The sequence below is a fragment of the Pristis pectinata genome, chromosome 7 (assembly GCF_009764475.1).
Source record: "Pristis pectinata isolate sPriPec2 chromosome 7, sPriPec2.1.pri, whole genome shotgun sequence".
NCBI lineage: Eukaryota > Metazoa > Chordata > Chondrichthyes > Rhinopristiformes > Pristidae > Pristis > Pristis pectinata.
The window spans coordinates 43,145,660-43,163,959 of NC_067411.1; the positions used below are offsets into that span (position 1 = coordinate 43,145,660).

An 18,300-nucleotide genomic window follows, 5' to 3' on the forward strand; every position below is an offset into this window, starting at 1 on the left:
AAATGAATAGGAAGACTAGCAGTACGTTGGCCTTTATGCAGGAAGATTGGAGTGCAGAACTAAAAAATGTCTTACTGGAATTGTATAGGATTCTCTATGGACTGCATTTGGAGTATTGTGAATTTTTTTTGTTTCCTTACCTAAAAAGGGATATACTCTCCAGAGAGGGAATGCACAAAAGAATACAAAAAGATGCTGCAGTAGGCCACTTGGCTCCTTAAGGCTGGTCCTATTAGTCACAATTATGGCCAATGTGCCCCAGGCCTCATCTCTTCGGTACCAGTTCTCCATAGCCCTCAATTTTCAGATCTTTCAAAAAAAATGTCTATTTCCTCTTTATATATCACCCCTCAACCATTTCCCACCACCGTGATCTAGAATTCCAGTAATTCACCACCCTCTGCAAGAAGCTCCTGTGCACCTCCATTTTAAATTACCTTACTCTAAGAAGATTCTCTCTTTTTATTAGTTTTCAAATTAATACAGCTTAATATATAACAATGTTTGTATATGCAATACAAAGAGATCAGGAGAACAATCATGGCATGGATAATCATAAAGAACAATAAAATATAAAAAAAAATCTGTAAATCCAATGATCTTAGTAAATGAATATACGAAAGGAAAGAAAAAGATTATATAAATAAAAGAAAGAAAAAATCCCCAAATCAATAAGAAAAATTATAAACAATATCAAACCAAACTAAGCTAAACAAAAAAATTTCAAATAAAAACAAAAAAAAATGGACTAAAATTTCCTCAGTAGAAACAGAGCAATATTATGTCGTCAACTCCATTCCTTTAAGTTGAAAGGTTATTACAAGGGGATCTATATCATGTGAAAATATTGAATAAATGAACTCCAAATATCTTCAAATTTAAGCAAAGGATCAACAGTACCACTCCTAATTTTTTCCAAGTTTAAACATGATATAGTTTGAGAGAACCATTGAAAAGTAGGAGGAGGTATTGGATCCTTCCATTTAAGGAAAACGGATCGTTTGGCCATTAATGTAACAAAGGAAATCATACGGTTAGCGGAAGCAGATAGATGGCCAGACTCTATCCTTGGTAATCCAAAAATTGTAGTGATAGGGTGAGGTTGTAAATCATTCAATACATTTGAAGAAATGTTAAAAATATCTTTCCAATATTTTTCCAAAAGAGGACAGGACCAAAACATGTGTGTCAAAGAAGCCACATTTGATTTACATCTGTCACATATAGGATTTATATGTTGATAAAAATGAGCTAGCTTATCTTTTGACATATGGGTCCTGTGAACTACCTTAAACTGTATCAAAGAATGTCTGGCACACATTGAAGATGTATTAACCAAATGAAGAATTTTCTTCCAAGTCTCTGTAGGTATAGATGTCTGGAGTTCGCTTTCCCATTCTTAATTTTGTCCAGTGGTTCTGGACGTATTTTCATAGATTATTGCTATCAAGCCTTTCTGACAAGGATTAAAACCTAAAATTTTTTCCGTAATTTTAGCTTTGTAAGGTGTCGGCAAAGAGGGTAGAGTAGCTTTTAAAAAATTTCTAATCTGCAAATATCGAAAAAAGTGTGATCTAGGCAGATTGTATTTGTTAGACAATTGTTCCAAAGATGAAAAACAGTTATCAATGAATAAATCACGAAAACATACTATTCCCTTCCTTTTCCATATGGAAAAAGCTGAGTCAACTCTGGATGGATGAAAGAAAAAATTACATTGAATGGGACTTGATAGATTAAATTTATTCAATCCAAAAAATTTACAAAATTGAAACCATATTCGTATTGTATGTTTAACAATTGGGTCAATCATATGTTTACTTAATTTGGTAAGTGCAAAAGGGAGTGAAGCTCCTAAAATAGAAACTAATGAAAATTCAAGTACTGATTGGGACTCAAGGTGTACCCATTTGGGGCACTGAATTACATCTGAATCTTGTATCCAAAAAATTAAATATCTAATATTGATTGCCCAGTAATATAATCTAAAGTTAGGCAAGGCCATACTACCATCCTTTTTTTTAGTTTTTGTAAATATTTCTTCTGAACACCTTGGGTTTTTATTCTGCTAAATATATGAAAGAGTTTTAGAATCAATAGTGTCAAAAAAAAGATTTCGGGACAAAAGTTGGAATCACTTGAAATAAATATAAACATTTTGGTAAAATATTCATCTTAACCCGCATTAATTCGGCCTACCAATGATAGAGACAGTGGGGACCATTTAGTAAATAATTGTTTAACATGGTCAATTAAAGGCAGTAGATTAGCTTTAAATAAGTCCTTATGTCTCTTAGTAATGTTAACACCTAAATACATAAAATAGTTAGTTACCAATCTAAAAGGTAATTGCCTATAAATTGGGGTTTGCATATTTAATGAAAAAAATTCGCTCTTATTAAAATTTAATCTATAGCCAGAAAAAACACTAAACTAATCTAATAGTGATAGTACTGCAGGGATAGATTCCTCTGGATTAGAAATATAAAGTAACAGGTCATCTGCATAAAGAGATATCTTATGAATCTTCTGTCCACGAGTAATACCACATATATTTGAAGAATCCCGAAGTGCAACAGCCAAGGGTTCTAAAGCAATATCAAATAATAAAGGGCTTAACGGGCAGCCTTGTCTACTACCTCAAAAAAGCCTAAACAAAGGAGATCTTTGATTATTAGTAAGTATTGAAGCCATAGGTGCATAATAAATCATTTTAATTGCAGATATAAATTTAGGGCTAAAATTAATTTTTTTGAAGTGTACTGAATAGATATTCCCATTCGACTCTGTCAAACGCCTTTTCAGCATCTAGTGAAACAACACATTCTGGAATTTGGGATGAAGGGATATATATATAAAATATTCATTAATCTCCTAATATTAAAATGTAGATAATGATTCTGAATAAATCCTGTCTGGTCTTCAGAGATAATTTGTGGAAGAACCTTTTCTAATCTAAAGGCCAATATTTTGGAATCTACATTTAATAAAGAAATAGGTCTATAAGATGGCACAGTGGGTTCTTTATCTTTTTTAAGAATTAAAGAAATAGTTGCTTCATAGAAAGATTGTGGTAGTTTACCCACTGATAGGGCATCTTTAAAAAAAATTTGGCTAACCAGGGAACAAGAATATCAGAAAAGGATTTAAAAAATTCAGCTGTATATCCATCAAGGCCGGGTGCTTTACCCGAATTCATTGAAAATATTTCTTTATTTCTTCCTCCGAAATGGGAGCATCTAATGTAGAGCGTTCATTTAAAGATAATTGGGGAGTCTTCAAATCTCTTAAAAATTCATGTATTAATGTAGGATCCTCAGGGGATTCTGATTGGTATAAAGAAGAGTAAAATTCTTGAAAGGATTTGTTAACTTGAAGTTGATCTATCATGTAGGTACCATCTGGATTACGAATTTTATTAATCTGATGTTTAGATAAAGTAGCTTTCAATTGGTTGGCCAATAATTTACCAGATTTGTCACCATGTATATAAAATTGACTTTTGTTTTTAAGTAGTACATTTTCAATTGAAGATGTTAATAATAAACTATGTTGTAGTTGGAGTTCTGTTCTCTTTTTAAAATGCTCCAGATTAGGAGTAACAGAATATTTATCGATTTCTTTAATCTTGTCAGCTAATATACGTATTTTGTTATTAGTTTGTTTTTTCAATCCAGCGGAACATGAAATAATTTGACCACAGATGTATGCTTTAAAAGTATCCATATTATCCCACTGGAGATTTCTTCAGTAAAATTAGTTAAAAAGAAAAATGAAATCTGTTAATAAATTGGACGAAATCTAAGTCTTGTAATCGCGAAGGGTTAAATCGCCATTGTCCGACGATACATCTTGTAATTTAATTGATAATCTCAATGATGCATGATCAGAAATGGCAATTACATTGTATTTGCAGTCCATAGTAAGTGGAGCTAGTCTAGCATCAATAAAAAAAATCACTCCGAGTAATTAGGGTAGACATGAGAAAAGAATGAAAATTCTTTATCATATGGATGTAGAAATCTCTAAACATCTAAAATTCTGGATTCAACTAAAAAGGAATAACAACGGCAGATTTGTTTGGAAGTGTAGGATTTGACACAGATCTATCCATCGAAGGGTTTAGACAGCAGTTAAATTAGGAAATAATGCAAACAAATGTTTAAAAAATTCAGGGTTATCTACATTGGGTGTATAAACATTAACCATGACTTTATTATGAAGTAGACCAGTAATTAATAAAAATCTACCATTTGGGTCTGATATTGTCTCATGATGGACAAATGAAATTGAGTCTATAAAAATAGAAACTCCTTTCACCTTTGCTTGTGAATTTGAACCCCCTCCAAAATCTAAAAAAACGTTGATTACCTTTCTTCCTGATGAGTGTCCTGAACAAAAAATGATCTGAGCATTTAATCTATGAAAACCTTTAAAGATCTTCTTGCGCTTAAGCAAATTGTTTAAGCCGTTAACATTCCATGAAATAAAATTAATAGTCTTATCCATTTTAACAGATTAAATACACATGGTATGTAAAGGTTTAATCTTGGTATATGCGGATCTTACCAACAGGAAGTAGTAAAAATGTTCAAAGAGGAAACGGATATGACGACAATTTAGAAAAATTTGTAGTTTAGCCCAGAAGAAAAAAAACCTAAAAACAGCCCCACCCCCCTCCCCCAACAGCCGAAAACTGTCCAATAGACAGCCAGAAAGCTACCCTCTAATTGAATTAACCCCAATTCTATCGGTGGCAGTAGTCCAAATTAACAAATATATAAACCACTCATGTTTAGACTAAGAATGAACAAGACAACCCAAACAGAGATATCGAAGTAACAACAAAGTTGTGGGATTAAAACAGAGCCAAAGGGTGTTAACAGTCAACATTTAAAGAATACAGCTTAATAATTATTTCAAAAGGAAAGCAAACGGTCATTTTATTAAATTCTTAATTATTATAAAAACAAAACATTAAAAATACTAAAAGAAAAAAGTTTAAATCTAAAAATTACTTGGATAATAAAGCAAGTAAGTAGTAAATCAAAAGGAAAAACACTTCTGCATTTCTTAGCTTTTAAAATTAAAAGCTAGTTCAAGAGAAACTGCTCGGCTTCTTGGATGGATTTAAATCATTTACAGGATTTAATCAGGTAGTGTAATTCTCAACCTTGCCGGGAATAATAGTGCAGGATGATAATTGCTCTGATAGAGACGAGCCATAATTGGTTTGTAGGTCAGCCTTTCTTTCATAACTTCTGGGGTGTAATCTTAAACTATCCGAAACTTCCATTGTTTAAATTGAATCATTCCACGTCCATGAGCGGTACGAATCAAAAGTTCCTTGACGCTGACATAATGAAATCTCAATATTACTGGCTGAGGTTTTTGATCCAGAGCAGGTTTGAATCTTAATGCTCTATGAGCTCTGTCCAGAATGGAGTCAACAGGGAACATAATGGAACCCAACACATCGACCAGAAGTTCAGAAAAGAACTCCGTAGGGTTACCAGTCTCGGTGTTTTCTGGAAAATCGATGATTCTTAAATTTTTCCTCCTGCTGCGTCCTTCCAAGTCGATGATCCTGTTGTTGCTTTTCCAGGTTTTGCTTGGTCATAATTAAGGTTTTTTCAAGTGAATGAAGTTTGGCATCTCTCTTTACCAGCTTGGTCGAGTTCAGCAATTAGTTGCATTTGTTTGGCATTCTCCTGGATAAGAGTATTTTGTTTGTCTTCAAAGTCCTGTAAAATGGACTTCAATTCGGCAAAGCTCCGGTCGAACTTTCTGTCCAGATTAGAAGTAGCTTCCAAAGTAGGTTGGTCTTCATTACCTTTACCATTAGCTGACACTTTAGATCTGGTATTCATTTTAGCAGTTAAAAATCAAAATTAAACTTGTGCCAGTATTGTAAAAGACTTAGAGTGGTGAATAATAGATTGAAAAGTGCTTGGACCAAAGGCAAGTTATGACTTAGTCCATCGAGCGCCACCAACAGACTGTGACTCTAAGAAGATTCATCAAGCTGGTTGATGGGATGGTGGGTTTGCCATGAGGAGAGGTCAAGTAGACGAAACTCTAGAGAATACAAGTCTGGAATGAGAGGCAATCTTATTGAAACTTACGGGTTTCAACAGAATGGATACAGGGAGGATGCTTCTCCTGGCTGAGTCTCCTCGAACCAAGGGTCAGAATAAAAGGTTGGACATTTGGGATCAAGATGATGAGACATTTCCTCACCCGAAGTTCAGTCACTGAGATCACTCAAAAGTTTAATAGATTTCTAGATAGTAAGGGAATCAAGTAATAAAGGGATAGCACAGTAAATGAAACTGAGGTAGATTCACCATGATGTTGATGAATGGCAGAGTAGGCATGAAGGGAGAGATGGCTTATTCCTGCTCCTAGTTCTCAGGTTTGTGTGTCTTGCAGGCACAAATCCAACTGCAAGGGTATGACAGGGTAATCATTACCAACACATGGCTGCAAGACCATTAGAACTAATAACTAAATATGCAGGTTTGTAAAGATCTATAGGAAAGATAATAACAATAGAAGAGAAATAGCCTTAGTGATTAAAGACAAATTAAGAGAACACAATTGACAGTGGACAGCTTACAGGTAGAATTAAGAGAAAGGACCCCAATAGAAATGGTGTGTAGACCTACTGGCAACAGCACTGAAGGGACAGAATACATCGATGCAAAAAAAAAACAAAAAACGTGCAGCAAAGATATGCTAGATTTAATTGGGAATTCTAGTGTAGATTCTCAAGAGAATATCCTGGCAGGATGTAACTAATGGTCTATTACAAGGAACTGTGTTGCAGCTTCATCTATTCACCAGATTTATAAACTACTTCAATCACAGAATGGAAGGACACCCATCAAAGTTTGATGGTGACAAAGATAGAAAATATTGCATATATATATAATATATATATATAAAAATATATATAAAGCATTAAAGTACAAGTCAATGGATTGAGTAAACAGATTTCAATGGGCACATGCAAGTCCATCTACTTGGTGAGAAAGAAGGATTGGATGGAGTACATTTGAACAGTGAAGAACTAGAAACAGTGGACAGACTTGGGGGCACATATGCATAGATCATTAAAATTATTTTATACACCCATGACAAATTCTAATAGAGGTCTGCAGAACAAGATGATTGAAGTTCTTCTACAAAGCTCTGGGAAGACTATATCCAGAGCACTGAGCTAGTTTGTGCAAAACAGAACTGACTAACAAAAATTGAGCCCCATGGAGTTAAGTGGTAATTGGTTTATCACATGTACTGAGATGCAGTGAAAAAATTTGTCTTGCATGCCATCTATATTGAGGGAAAAGCAGTAACAGAATGCAGAATACAGTGCTACAGTTACAGAAAAAGTGCAGTGCAGGTAGACAAATAAGGTGCAAGGGCCACGAGGAGGTAGATTGAGATCAAGATCTCATCTTTATCATATAAGAGTTCCGTTCAAGAGTCTTGTAACAGCAGGATAGAAGCTGTGCTTGAGCCTGGTGATGCGCATTTTCAAGCTTTTGTACCTTTTGGCCTGATGGGGAAGAAGAGATAATGACTGGGGTGGGAGGTTTTTAATTATGTTGGCTGCTTTCCCAAGACAACAGGAAGAGTAGACAAAGTCAATGGAGGGTAGACTGGTTTCCGTGATGGTCTAAAGCTGTGTCCACAACTCTCTGCAATTTCTTGCGGTCTTGGTCAGAGCAGTTGCCAGACCAAGCTATGATGCATCTAGATAGGATGCTCTCTGTGGTGCATTTATAAAAATTGGTGGGGGTCAAACAGGGACATGCCAAATTTCCTTAGCCTTCTGAGGAAGTAGAGGCACTGGTGTGTTTTCTTGGCCATAGCATCTATATGATTGGACCAGGTACAAGCTATTGGTTAATTTTCTGATAATACATTAATGACTCTGGTAGATTTCAGGGAAACTTTCCCATTTTACACATGACAAAGACAAAGTGTGATAAATGGAGAGGATGATTGTAATAGACGACAAGAAAACAGACTGGCAAAATGGGCAAACGACAGGCAGGTGAAGTGTAACAAATGAAAGAGAAGTGACACACAAAGTGCTGGAGGAACTCAGCAGGTCTGGCAGCATGGAGAGAAATAAACAGTCGATGTTTTGGGTTGACTGTTGATGAAGGGTCTCGATCCGAAACATCAACTGTTTATTTCTCTCCATAGACGTTGCCAGACCTGCTGAGTTCCTCCAGCATTTTGTGTGTGTTGCTCCAGATTCCAGCATCTACAGAATCGCGTGTCTCCATAAAGTGTGAAGTGAGGCACTTTGACAGAAAGAATAAAGAGATAACAAAGATTAAGTGGCAGTGTTTCTGAAGGATGTGCACAGATAAGAGTGACTTGAGTGTACAGAAGCATGAAAATCACATTGAGAGGGGGATTAGTAAAGGGATCCTGGGGTTCACAAAGGCTCTGTACAATAGTTAAAAGCATTGGTTGGCCCAAATGGGGTATTGGGTCACATCTGGTCACCAAACATTATGAAGAATGAAGGTCCTAGAAGAGGTGCAGAAAATTTCCTAGAAGGGTTGCAGGGTTGCAGGAATTTGGGTATAATAGTTAGAATGGGAAAGATGGGTTTGTTCTCCTTGGAGTAAAGGAGGAGGTTTTATAGTGATGTATGGATACAAGATTGGTTTAGATAGGGTAATTAGAGGGAAACTTTCCTCATTAGCAAATGGTTCAAAGACCAGGATACACAGATTTTAAAACAAAACTTTTGTGCAAATGATCAAGGGGGACACAAGGATAAATAATAGTTAGGATCAGGACTTTACTACTTGGAAGGATGGAAACCAAATCAGTACCTTCAAAATGAAACTGGATAAGCAAAGAGAATAATTTATAGGGCTTTGGGGGGGAAAAAAAAGGGGGAAAATGGCATTGAGAGGATTACCATACTGGGAGCTGGCAGAGACTCTAAGTCACATAGCCTTCTATACCATAACAATCAAGTGATTCTGACATGTTGGACTCTAGAATTTAGTTAAATGTGTGCTTTAATCAATATTTTCAAGATATTAAATGTGCCTGACAGGGTAAGTCAATAAATGGAAACTATTCCCACAGGTTGAGAAGTTTAAAAAGGCAAAGATCAAAATTTAGAGAGACTTTTTAGGAGAAATTAGGAAATGCAGAGTTGTAGAAATTTGCAATTTTCTTTCACAAAGGAAATTTTATACTAGGACAACTCGTTAATTAAAATCCAGTAATATTGGATTTAAAAATCAAGTATTGATGAACAGGTGGAAAACGCAGCTATATGCAGTTATATCACAAATGAGCCAGTACTTCAGAATGCAACCAACTAAATAGCCTACACCTGTTGCTGATAAAAATCCATTGATATTAGAAATGGTTATAAGTTACTTTGTGTTTAATGGAAGCAAAGAAGCACATCTAGGCTCGTGTATGGAATCTTAGAGAACAGTGTGTCCTGTTTTCTCCCAGCTCAGCAAATATCAATCCACTCCCAAATCACAGATCCCTTCCGCCTCAGATCTCCTGCCTTAGTGCAAAGCATCTTTAACATCATGTACCCAATCTGATAAACTTTATCCCAAAAGAGTGACATATCATTTGACATAGACAATATTTCATAAACTCGTTTATCCAGTATTTTCATGCAACCAGCAAAAACTTCTAAGAATATAAAGCCTTTGACTTCGCTCACAAAAGTTCTGTTTAACCTGATAATACCATTAAAGTATCCAGAACAGGGTGAGTTAGAACAAATGATTTTAACTTAAGTGGTATGAATGAAAGTCTGTGCATAGCCTACATAACATTGAGTTTAATTTCACAAAAATGAAGCAATGAATTTCATTTCAAGTATTATGCAAAAAAAGTGTGAAAAGACATTTTTAGTTTATGTTTATACACAAGGGCAGTGTAGGCTGATTGGCAGCAATATCCTCTGAAGATTTGGCACCTCATATGATGAGGAGTGCAGTCATTCATTTAATTTACTTTTGTTTTACTTTACATTAATATTGTTTAGCCTTAATATATTAGAATTGCACTAAAATATTTAAAAGGGTAAGGAGATGACAGTTTGGCAATTTACTTAAAAGGTTCATGCACAGAACACTAGTGTGTGAAATACTGCTGTATTGTTTTTTAAGCAATTATGATGCAACCAGCATGTTCATGCAGACGGCACTCCCCATTCCCTGTGGATGCCGGATGACTGAAAGCATACTGTAGTTGGAGGAATGCATATTATTATAATATATACTCATCTGAAGATGAAGGTACTGGTGGGTGGTTTCGTTTTGAGCCTGCATAATACACACAGTATTATGTACACTTTGGTGCAGAAATCTACCAAAACCTCTAAAGCATTTGATTGATATTGTTTGTTATGTAGAAGCATTATTTTCACTTAATTGAATGTTGTACGATTTGCCTTCCCTACAAACTAAAAAATGGAATTACATTCCTTACACACACAAAATCTAATTACAAACAACACCAAAGGCTCTAAACCCCAATCTGTGAATAACCTGCCAGTCAGGACCATCAGCTCTATGATATTGCACCCTCCCATCAAATATTTAAATATATTTGCAAAGGAAAATTGAGTCAATTTTATATTACCAAAAAAGCTTCCCTCTGAAATCAGAGATATCAGCTTTCACCACAGCAAATCTTCCAATTTTGTGCTTTAAATGGCTTTCAAAAGGTTACACCTTGAGACTTGGGAGGAAATTGGTAGACTCAGCCAGCTCCGTCATGGGCACAAATCTCCCCACCATTGAGCACATCAAGAGGTCGTGCCTCAAGGCACCGGCATACATCATTAAGGACCCTGACCACCCAGGACATGCCCTCTTCACATTACTACCATTGGGGAGGTGGTACAGGAGCCTGAAGACCTACACTCAATGTTTCAGGAACAGCTTCTTCCCCTACACTGCCAGATTTCTGAACGGTCCATGAACACTACCTTGTTATTCCTCCTTTGCACTACTTATTTTTGTAATTTATAGTAATTTGTCTTTGCACTGTACTGCTATCGCAAAACAGCACAATTCATGACACGTCAGTGATAATAAACCTGATACTGATTCTGAATTCAAGTAGGTTCACAATGGGGCAAAATGAGAGTTTCCAAACTGCTTTTCCCTCACTAAAGACTTGACAAGTGGGAATATAATTCTTAAGTCATCATAACTAGTAATAAAAAACTTTGTTCAAGGTTTACCTGCAAGGCAGCCTTCTGTTGTGCTGCTATATGCTGTTGTTCAGCATGGTCCCGAAAATCCTTAGCAAAAGCAGGCCTCGACAGAGGAATACTACAAGAAAGTGATGCAGAAGTTAGACAAAACATCTGTTATTCAAATATTTATGGCCATAAACTTATAATAAAATTGTAGAGATAGTATATGCTTTAATCAACTGTGTATTATACAAGAACACAGACTGGAGATGGAGCATTGTGGTTGATCATATGTTCATAACCTTGTTAATTTTAATAGAATGAATATGCAAATGCAAAATGATACAAATGTTTGAAATCAAAAAAACAAAATGCTAGAAATACCCAGAAAGTCAGGCAGCGCCAATGGAGAATGTTGATGTTTTAAGTTAACGAAACGTCATCAACCCAAAACATTAACCCTTTTCTCTCTAAACACTATCTAACCCACTGAGTATTTGAATCAATTCCATTTCATTATTTATATACTCCAAATTTAAACATTTTATTCTGCATAATTATCCTTAATATAAAACTTTGATGTACACAACATTTATGGGCTCCATCAGCAGCATTTTCCAAAGGTTAAGTTAAGCTAATTGAACTCCAATGACCCCAACACCCACCCCACACCCAAAACTGTTATTCATGCAAAATACAACTACAAAAACAAAAAACCAACTGGAACTACAAGGACTTTACTTGACCATTTGAGTAATTTTACTGAAGTACTGTGGTTGCAGTGGTGAACCAAATTATTTAAAAACCTCATTGCTCATGTATATTTGTGGATTATGATCTTGACCCTCACAGAAAGCCAGTTTTTGTACGAGATACATCACCATCACTGAATCACTAAAAACCTGGCATTTAAGAACTATATACCCAGTACAGTTAAAAAAAACAGATAATTTTAATATTGAAAAGTAGACCGATTCCACAAAGTTATTAGCTTTGCCTCTATTTCTTCTCACTCAAAAAGGTTTGTATCCATTTAAAAATGTTTGTTTATTCTTACAAATGGAAAATGAAGGTGGAAATTTCTAATTTTGGTTGCAGTATCACCAATAAAATAAGAAAATGATCATCTCCTGGTCACATCAAATTCAGCCTCTAGCTTACTTTGAATTGCCATCATTCAAATGAATTTCCAGTAATTATCTGATGTCCTATACCTGGCTCCAGGGTTGTTCATAGATGACTGATTCTGCATGATCAACTTTTTCTTCTCCTGTTTCAGCTCTGCCAAGATAGCAGCACGATTTTTGTTCTGAAAATCTTAAAAAAAAAATTAGTTTTGGAGAGTGTAAATGACACAATATATCTGAAAAAAAAATCAGAAAAACTCCTGAACTTTTAATGACTAATGTTTTCCTTGATCTTTTTAGTGTACTAAAAGTTTAAAGTTGATGCTTGGAATAAAAGATTCAGACCATCCTTTTGTAATAAGCCAAGTCTAAGCAGATTTTACACTGGAAACCCTTAAGGCACTGATGGTTTCTCTCACTAGACTGGTTTCACATATGTAATTTCCTAACCTCAGAGTTACTAAATAGAATGGAAACAAGAGACTAAATAGCTTTCGGAGGAGGAGGAACTCAGTAAATGGGAAGTGACACTGAAGATTATCTAAGTGCATTTTAACAGGAGGCTCAACAACAACAAAAAATTAACAGATAAGCAATTAGAGATGTGGCAAGCCTCTCCTTTCAACCAGAATATGACACATGACAGATGGAAAGAAGGAAGGAAGTGAGATGGAAAGAGATATTGAGAAGACAACTAAATTAAACCTTACAATTCCCTCAATTTATGATGAGAGAATACAACAGAAAACAAGGTCTACATCCACCAATGGTACATGAATGCTCTTATTTCTCATTTCCAGGTGAAAACTAAATGCACAAGCCTTTTGAAAGATATTCTCATTTGCTAGATTTCCTTTATTCTTAAAGACAAAAGAAAAACATAAGAACAAAAGATATTGTGGAAGGTATGGCAGTCAATAGAAGGTTGAAACATTTGTTGACTTAGAAAACATTCAATCAAGCTATGATGACACAAGAGAGACTACAGATGCTTGAAATCTGGAGTAGGGAACACAAAATGCATTGATGTTAGCATTCATAAATCATGGGATTGAGTTTTAAGAGCTGCGAGGTAATGATGCAGCTTTACAAAACTTTGGTTAGACCACACTTAGAGTACTGTGTCCAGTTCTGGTCACCTCATTATAGGAAGGATTGGAAAGGGTGCAGAGATTTACCAGGATGCTGCCTGGTTTAGAGAGTATGCATTATGAGGAGAGACTAAGGGAGCTAGGGTTTTACTCTTTGGAGAGAAGGAGGATGAGAGGAGACATGATAGAGGTGTACAAAATATTAAGAGGAATAGATAGTGGTCAGCCAGCACCTCTTTCCCAGGGCACCAATGCTCAATACAAGAGGGCATGCCTTTAAAGTAATGGGTGGGAAATTCAAGGGAGATATCAGAGGAAGGTTTTTTTTTTACCCAGAGAGTGGTTGGGTCATGGAATGCACTGCCTAGGGTGGTGGTGGAGGTAAGTACATTGGTCAAACTCAAGAGATTGCTAGATAAGCATATGGAGGAATTTTATTTTAAAGGGATATGTGGGAGGAAGGGGTTAGATAGTTTAGGTGAGGTTTAAAGGTCAGCACAACATTGTGGACCGAAGGGCCTGTATTGTTCTATGTTCATAGAGAAGGAATAGCTGAATCACATAGATCAAGCAAGTCCCAAATTAGATACCAAATTCAAGGTGTTAGATTGGTAATAAGGTTGCATAATTGACTTTGATGTCTTGGATTAAGAAGAAAGGAGGTACAACTACTTGGGATTCCTACTCATGATCAACATTCAGTCACTTCTGTGCAGATTTTGAATGAAGCCAGGTTCAATCAGCCTAACAATCTCCCCCATGGTCAAACAGTTGTTTGGAAAGCTGGGGAAAACTAGTGTTTTAGTTTAAACAAATGAATGTAAACATTCGTGCAAATTGCAGAAATCAACAAGCAAATCAGCTTCATCACAGAGAAGTTACTTTTATGGCAGCCAGATAAAGGAATTCTGCCCTGAAAACAATTGTCATTGATATTGGAAAGTTATTTTATTGAGTGCAATATTGTAATAACACTACATCTATTTAAGAGATTTAATTAAGCTCTCCTGTTACTCCAGACAAAAAAGTCAGCTCAAAATTCTTAGTATTATTATATAAACTTACTTAGTGATGACAACAGGTAATTTAGCCACCAATTTTTGAGAAAGAAGGGAACATTTTCAAGAACAAGTCCATGAATATTTGGTGAAAGTTCACAGTAAAGTTCTGAGAATAGGTTCATCAGAATCATACAGACTAAGAAAATCCAAAACTTCCTCTCTCTTTTTAAAATATGCAGTCTCTTTCTGGGATTTTCTTATGATCTGCAACTTCTCTTGTGGTAGATTGTCTCCCAACTTTATTGGGTACTTACTGGTTATTCCTCCAGTATCTTGCCCAATGGCCAGTTTTGACAAGGATCAATTTTGTGAATGCCAGCAGGCTATTTTGTCACAGAAGTTACAAGAATTAAGCCAGATTCTGCTACTGTCCAAAATTAACAGAGGCAGTCTTCCAGTTTGGGATGTTGGATGCAAATACCAAGGCAAATTTACTTTCACTAAATTGGGGGTACAGAAGGTACTGATGTCACTCTTCCTAGCTTCTAATTTGAAATCATTCAACCTAATATACCTCTTGGATCAAGCAGAGGTCAGTTTTGTTTTTTCACATCAGTAAAATGCTGCGATGAAGTAGTAAGCGCAAATGTGTATTTAGGCCGTCATTTACATTGAAATAGTTTGTAGCCTGAACTGTTGCTTTTTAGTTAATGAACCATTCACACTTGGTCCCACTGAGGAGACATCAATGGCCCAGATTCTGCACTGCAATGACACCTGAACAGGTATGTGCAATTACATCCAGAAAATCCTTAGATTGTGAATCACTTACAACAAATGTTCTGTTTTGTGGCCTTGATCAGTACAAGTTAAGAGAAAACACTGATGTGATGAATACACAATATTCTGGCTATAAAATACTGCGAGTGTTTTCTGTTGCACTAAGTGTACTGAGCTGTAATTGTTGGTTAGCAGCTCATTTACTGACTTTTTAAAAAAACTAGTGTTCTGATAATTTGCTCAGTCACTTCAAAATACTATGAATTTAAAATAAAATTATGTTAAGACATTGCAACTTCTACCTTAATTTTATGTGAATGCTTCAATATTAATTTTGCAAAAAATGAAATGTTTACATCATACAAGTCAGTGATAATAAATCTGATTCTGATGTTTAAGACAGTTAAAAATTCTGCTTCTCCCTTCATGGTTTGATGCCAGAAAGAATTTTTCATTGTGCTCATCAGGCAACTGCATGTCAATGTTTTCCTTATTTGAAATTGAGGGTACTATCACCTACGGCTTTTGTGTGCTAAATCACACAATTTACCAGAAATCATTTTAGCTCCTCCAGCAATAAAAAAACAGAATTGATTTTAACATTTCTACTGCTTTCTACATTAAGTTAACTTTAATTATTCAAACAATACAAACTTAACATCCTCCACTCCTAACAATCCCACACTCAGCATAAATGTGTTTTGGATTTTTGGTGATTCAACTCTTAAAGCTTCAAATTTAGCTACTGAAAAATCCAACCTATCAGAAAATTTGTGTGTCTGATATACTGTACACATCTTACCCATACAAACCACCCTATCCTCTGCCCCACCACCAAAGCCTTGGTCTTGTTCAATTCTGATCAAAGGTCATCAATCCGAACTGTTAACTTTTTTTCCTCCACTGGCGTTGCCTGATCAGCTGAGTATTTTCACTATTGTCTGGCTTAATTTCAGATTTCTAGCATCTACAGTATTTACTTATGGTGTGGATAGTTCAATGCTGATATATTATGTTTGCGGGATGGGAGTGGGACCAGAAATGATAGATATACATTTAAAATTCTCAGTTCAATTTACAAAATCTGATTATGTAAAAAGTGATTTTTCATATTCAGCAAGACATTGCTCTTTAGCGAAATGCAAATCTAATTTGCAGCCACAGTGTGACTGAACAGAAGTGACACAAGGAACTTATTTTGTGTGAAGTACAAGAGATGATTAATTGCCTTGGGAGCTATAAGTGGCAGAATTCAATAAATAAACTCGAGGCTGAAGACTCCTTTTGTGGCACTCTGGAAGCAAAACTGTAAACACCTGTGCACCACATTTTAAACGATCATCACAAATTCGGTTTTGTTCCCCCCCACCCTGCAGCTTCCAGTAGTAGCACCAATACTGCCACCACACTGATTCAAGATTAATCAGCAGAGACCTATAATTTTTTAATCTTTAGTACTACTACATTTTTCCTTTAGAGTGGTGACCAGTACAGTATACAGTTCTCTAGCTATAGCCTAATAATTATTTGGTACAATTCTTGTATGACCCTTCTTGCTTTTAGAAATGAGTAAAAAAAATTATGACAGTGGATTATTCAACCTATCATATCCATGCCAATCAAAGAAAAAAATGCTACCTACTTTAATCCCAGTTTTGAGCACTAATCCAAATCTCTACTATTTGTAGCATTAAAAGCAACGTATCATAGTGCACTCAGGTGAATCCTACTCTACAACAGTCTCCAGTTACTGAAACTTCTGTTGACCAATACCCTTTACTTTCTTCCACACAGAATTTTAAAATTCTACTTGATCACTTTTCCCCAGATACTGTAGGATTTTACTTTACTGAATAATCTGTTACATGAGGCTTTATTGAATGCTGGGTTAAAGCCCACATAGACGATTTACCCATATTGAACATGCTAATTAATCTGATGTGAACATACCTTACTAAATCCATGATGACTACCCTTAATTAACCAATGCCTCTCTAAATGTTTTTCTCTGATACCTCTCCAGCTCAGAAGACAGATTATCCGCCAACATCTACTACAAACCCACCAACTCCCACAACTACCTTGACTACATCTCCTCTCTCACTGTCACTTGCAAGGACGCCATTCCTTTTTCTGTTCCTCTGTCCCTGTCGCACCTGTTCCAGAGATGAGCCCTTTCACTCCAGGCCATCTGAGATGTCCTTCTTTTTCAGAAAATGGGTCTCTGCCCCCACCCCACAGTCATCTATGGAGCCCTCACCCACATCTCCTCTATTTCCCCACACTTCAGCCCTTACACGACACCCCCACATCTTCCCCTCCCCGCTTTCCACAGGGATCACCATCTGTGACTGCCTGGTCTGCTCATCCCTCCCCAGGCATTCTCCTCTGCACCTCTTGCAGTTACAACACCTGTCCCTACACTTCCTCCCTCACCAGCATCTAGGGCCCAAAAAAGGTGAGGAAGTGTAGGGACAGGTGAGGTAGCCTTTCACATGCAAATCCCCCGTCATTATTTATTGCATCCGGTGCTTCTGTTGTGGCCTCCTCTACATCGGTGAGACCAGACGCAAACTGCAGAAACACTTTGTCGAGCACCTTCGCTCTGTCTGCTGTGGCCATCCATCTCCTGTTTGCCAGCCATTTTAATTTTCCTTCCCATTCCCACACATCTGTCCTCAGCCTACTCCAAGTTGAGGCTAAATGCGAATTAGAGGAACAGCACCTCATATTCCATCAGGGTAGTCTACAACCTGGCAGCACAAATAGCGAATTCTCCAACTTCCGGTAACTGCTCCCCCTCTGTCCCTTTCCTCGCTCCTTCCGATCCACCTGGCCCACATCACTTTCTCCTCTGCCACCTTCTCCATCAGCCCATCACCCACACACTCCTCCAACCGGTTACCCTCTCCTCTGCCCTCCCCGCCTCCCTCTATTCCTGGCTCTACCTTCCTCTCCGAATAGATTCCATCACCTTCGTCATTTCCTCCTATCACCAACTGACACCATTCCCTCTCCCATCTGCCTGTCACCTGCCCTTATCTAGATCCACCGATCGCCTGCCAGTTCTTGCTCCACCCCATCCC

General features: G+C 36.6%; 1 protein-coding gene across 5 annotated transcripts in view; it reads right to left on the reverse strand.

Annotated features, from left to right (window-relative positions):
• Window positions 1-18,300, reverse strand: part of inip (ints3 and nabp interacting protein) — a 40,916-nt gene that overhangs the window by 2,555 nt on the left and 20,061 nt on the right. For all 5 annotated transcript variants that reach the window (XM_052019996.1, XM_052019993.1, XM_052019992.1 and 2 more), the window contains exons 3-4: window positions 12,430-12,532; window positions 11,261-11,351 (exon numbers count right to left, since the gene is read on the reverse strand). In XM_052019996.1, the coding sequence (XP_051875956.1) occupies window positions 11,261-11,351; window positions 12,430-12,532 (194 nt within the window). The remainder of the gene's footprint in view (window positions 1-11,260; window positions 11,352-12,429; window positions 12,533-18,300) is intronic.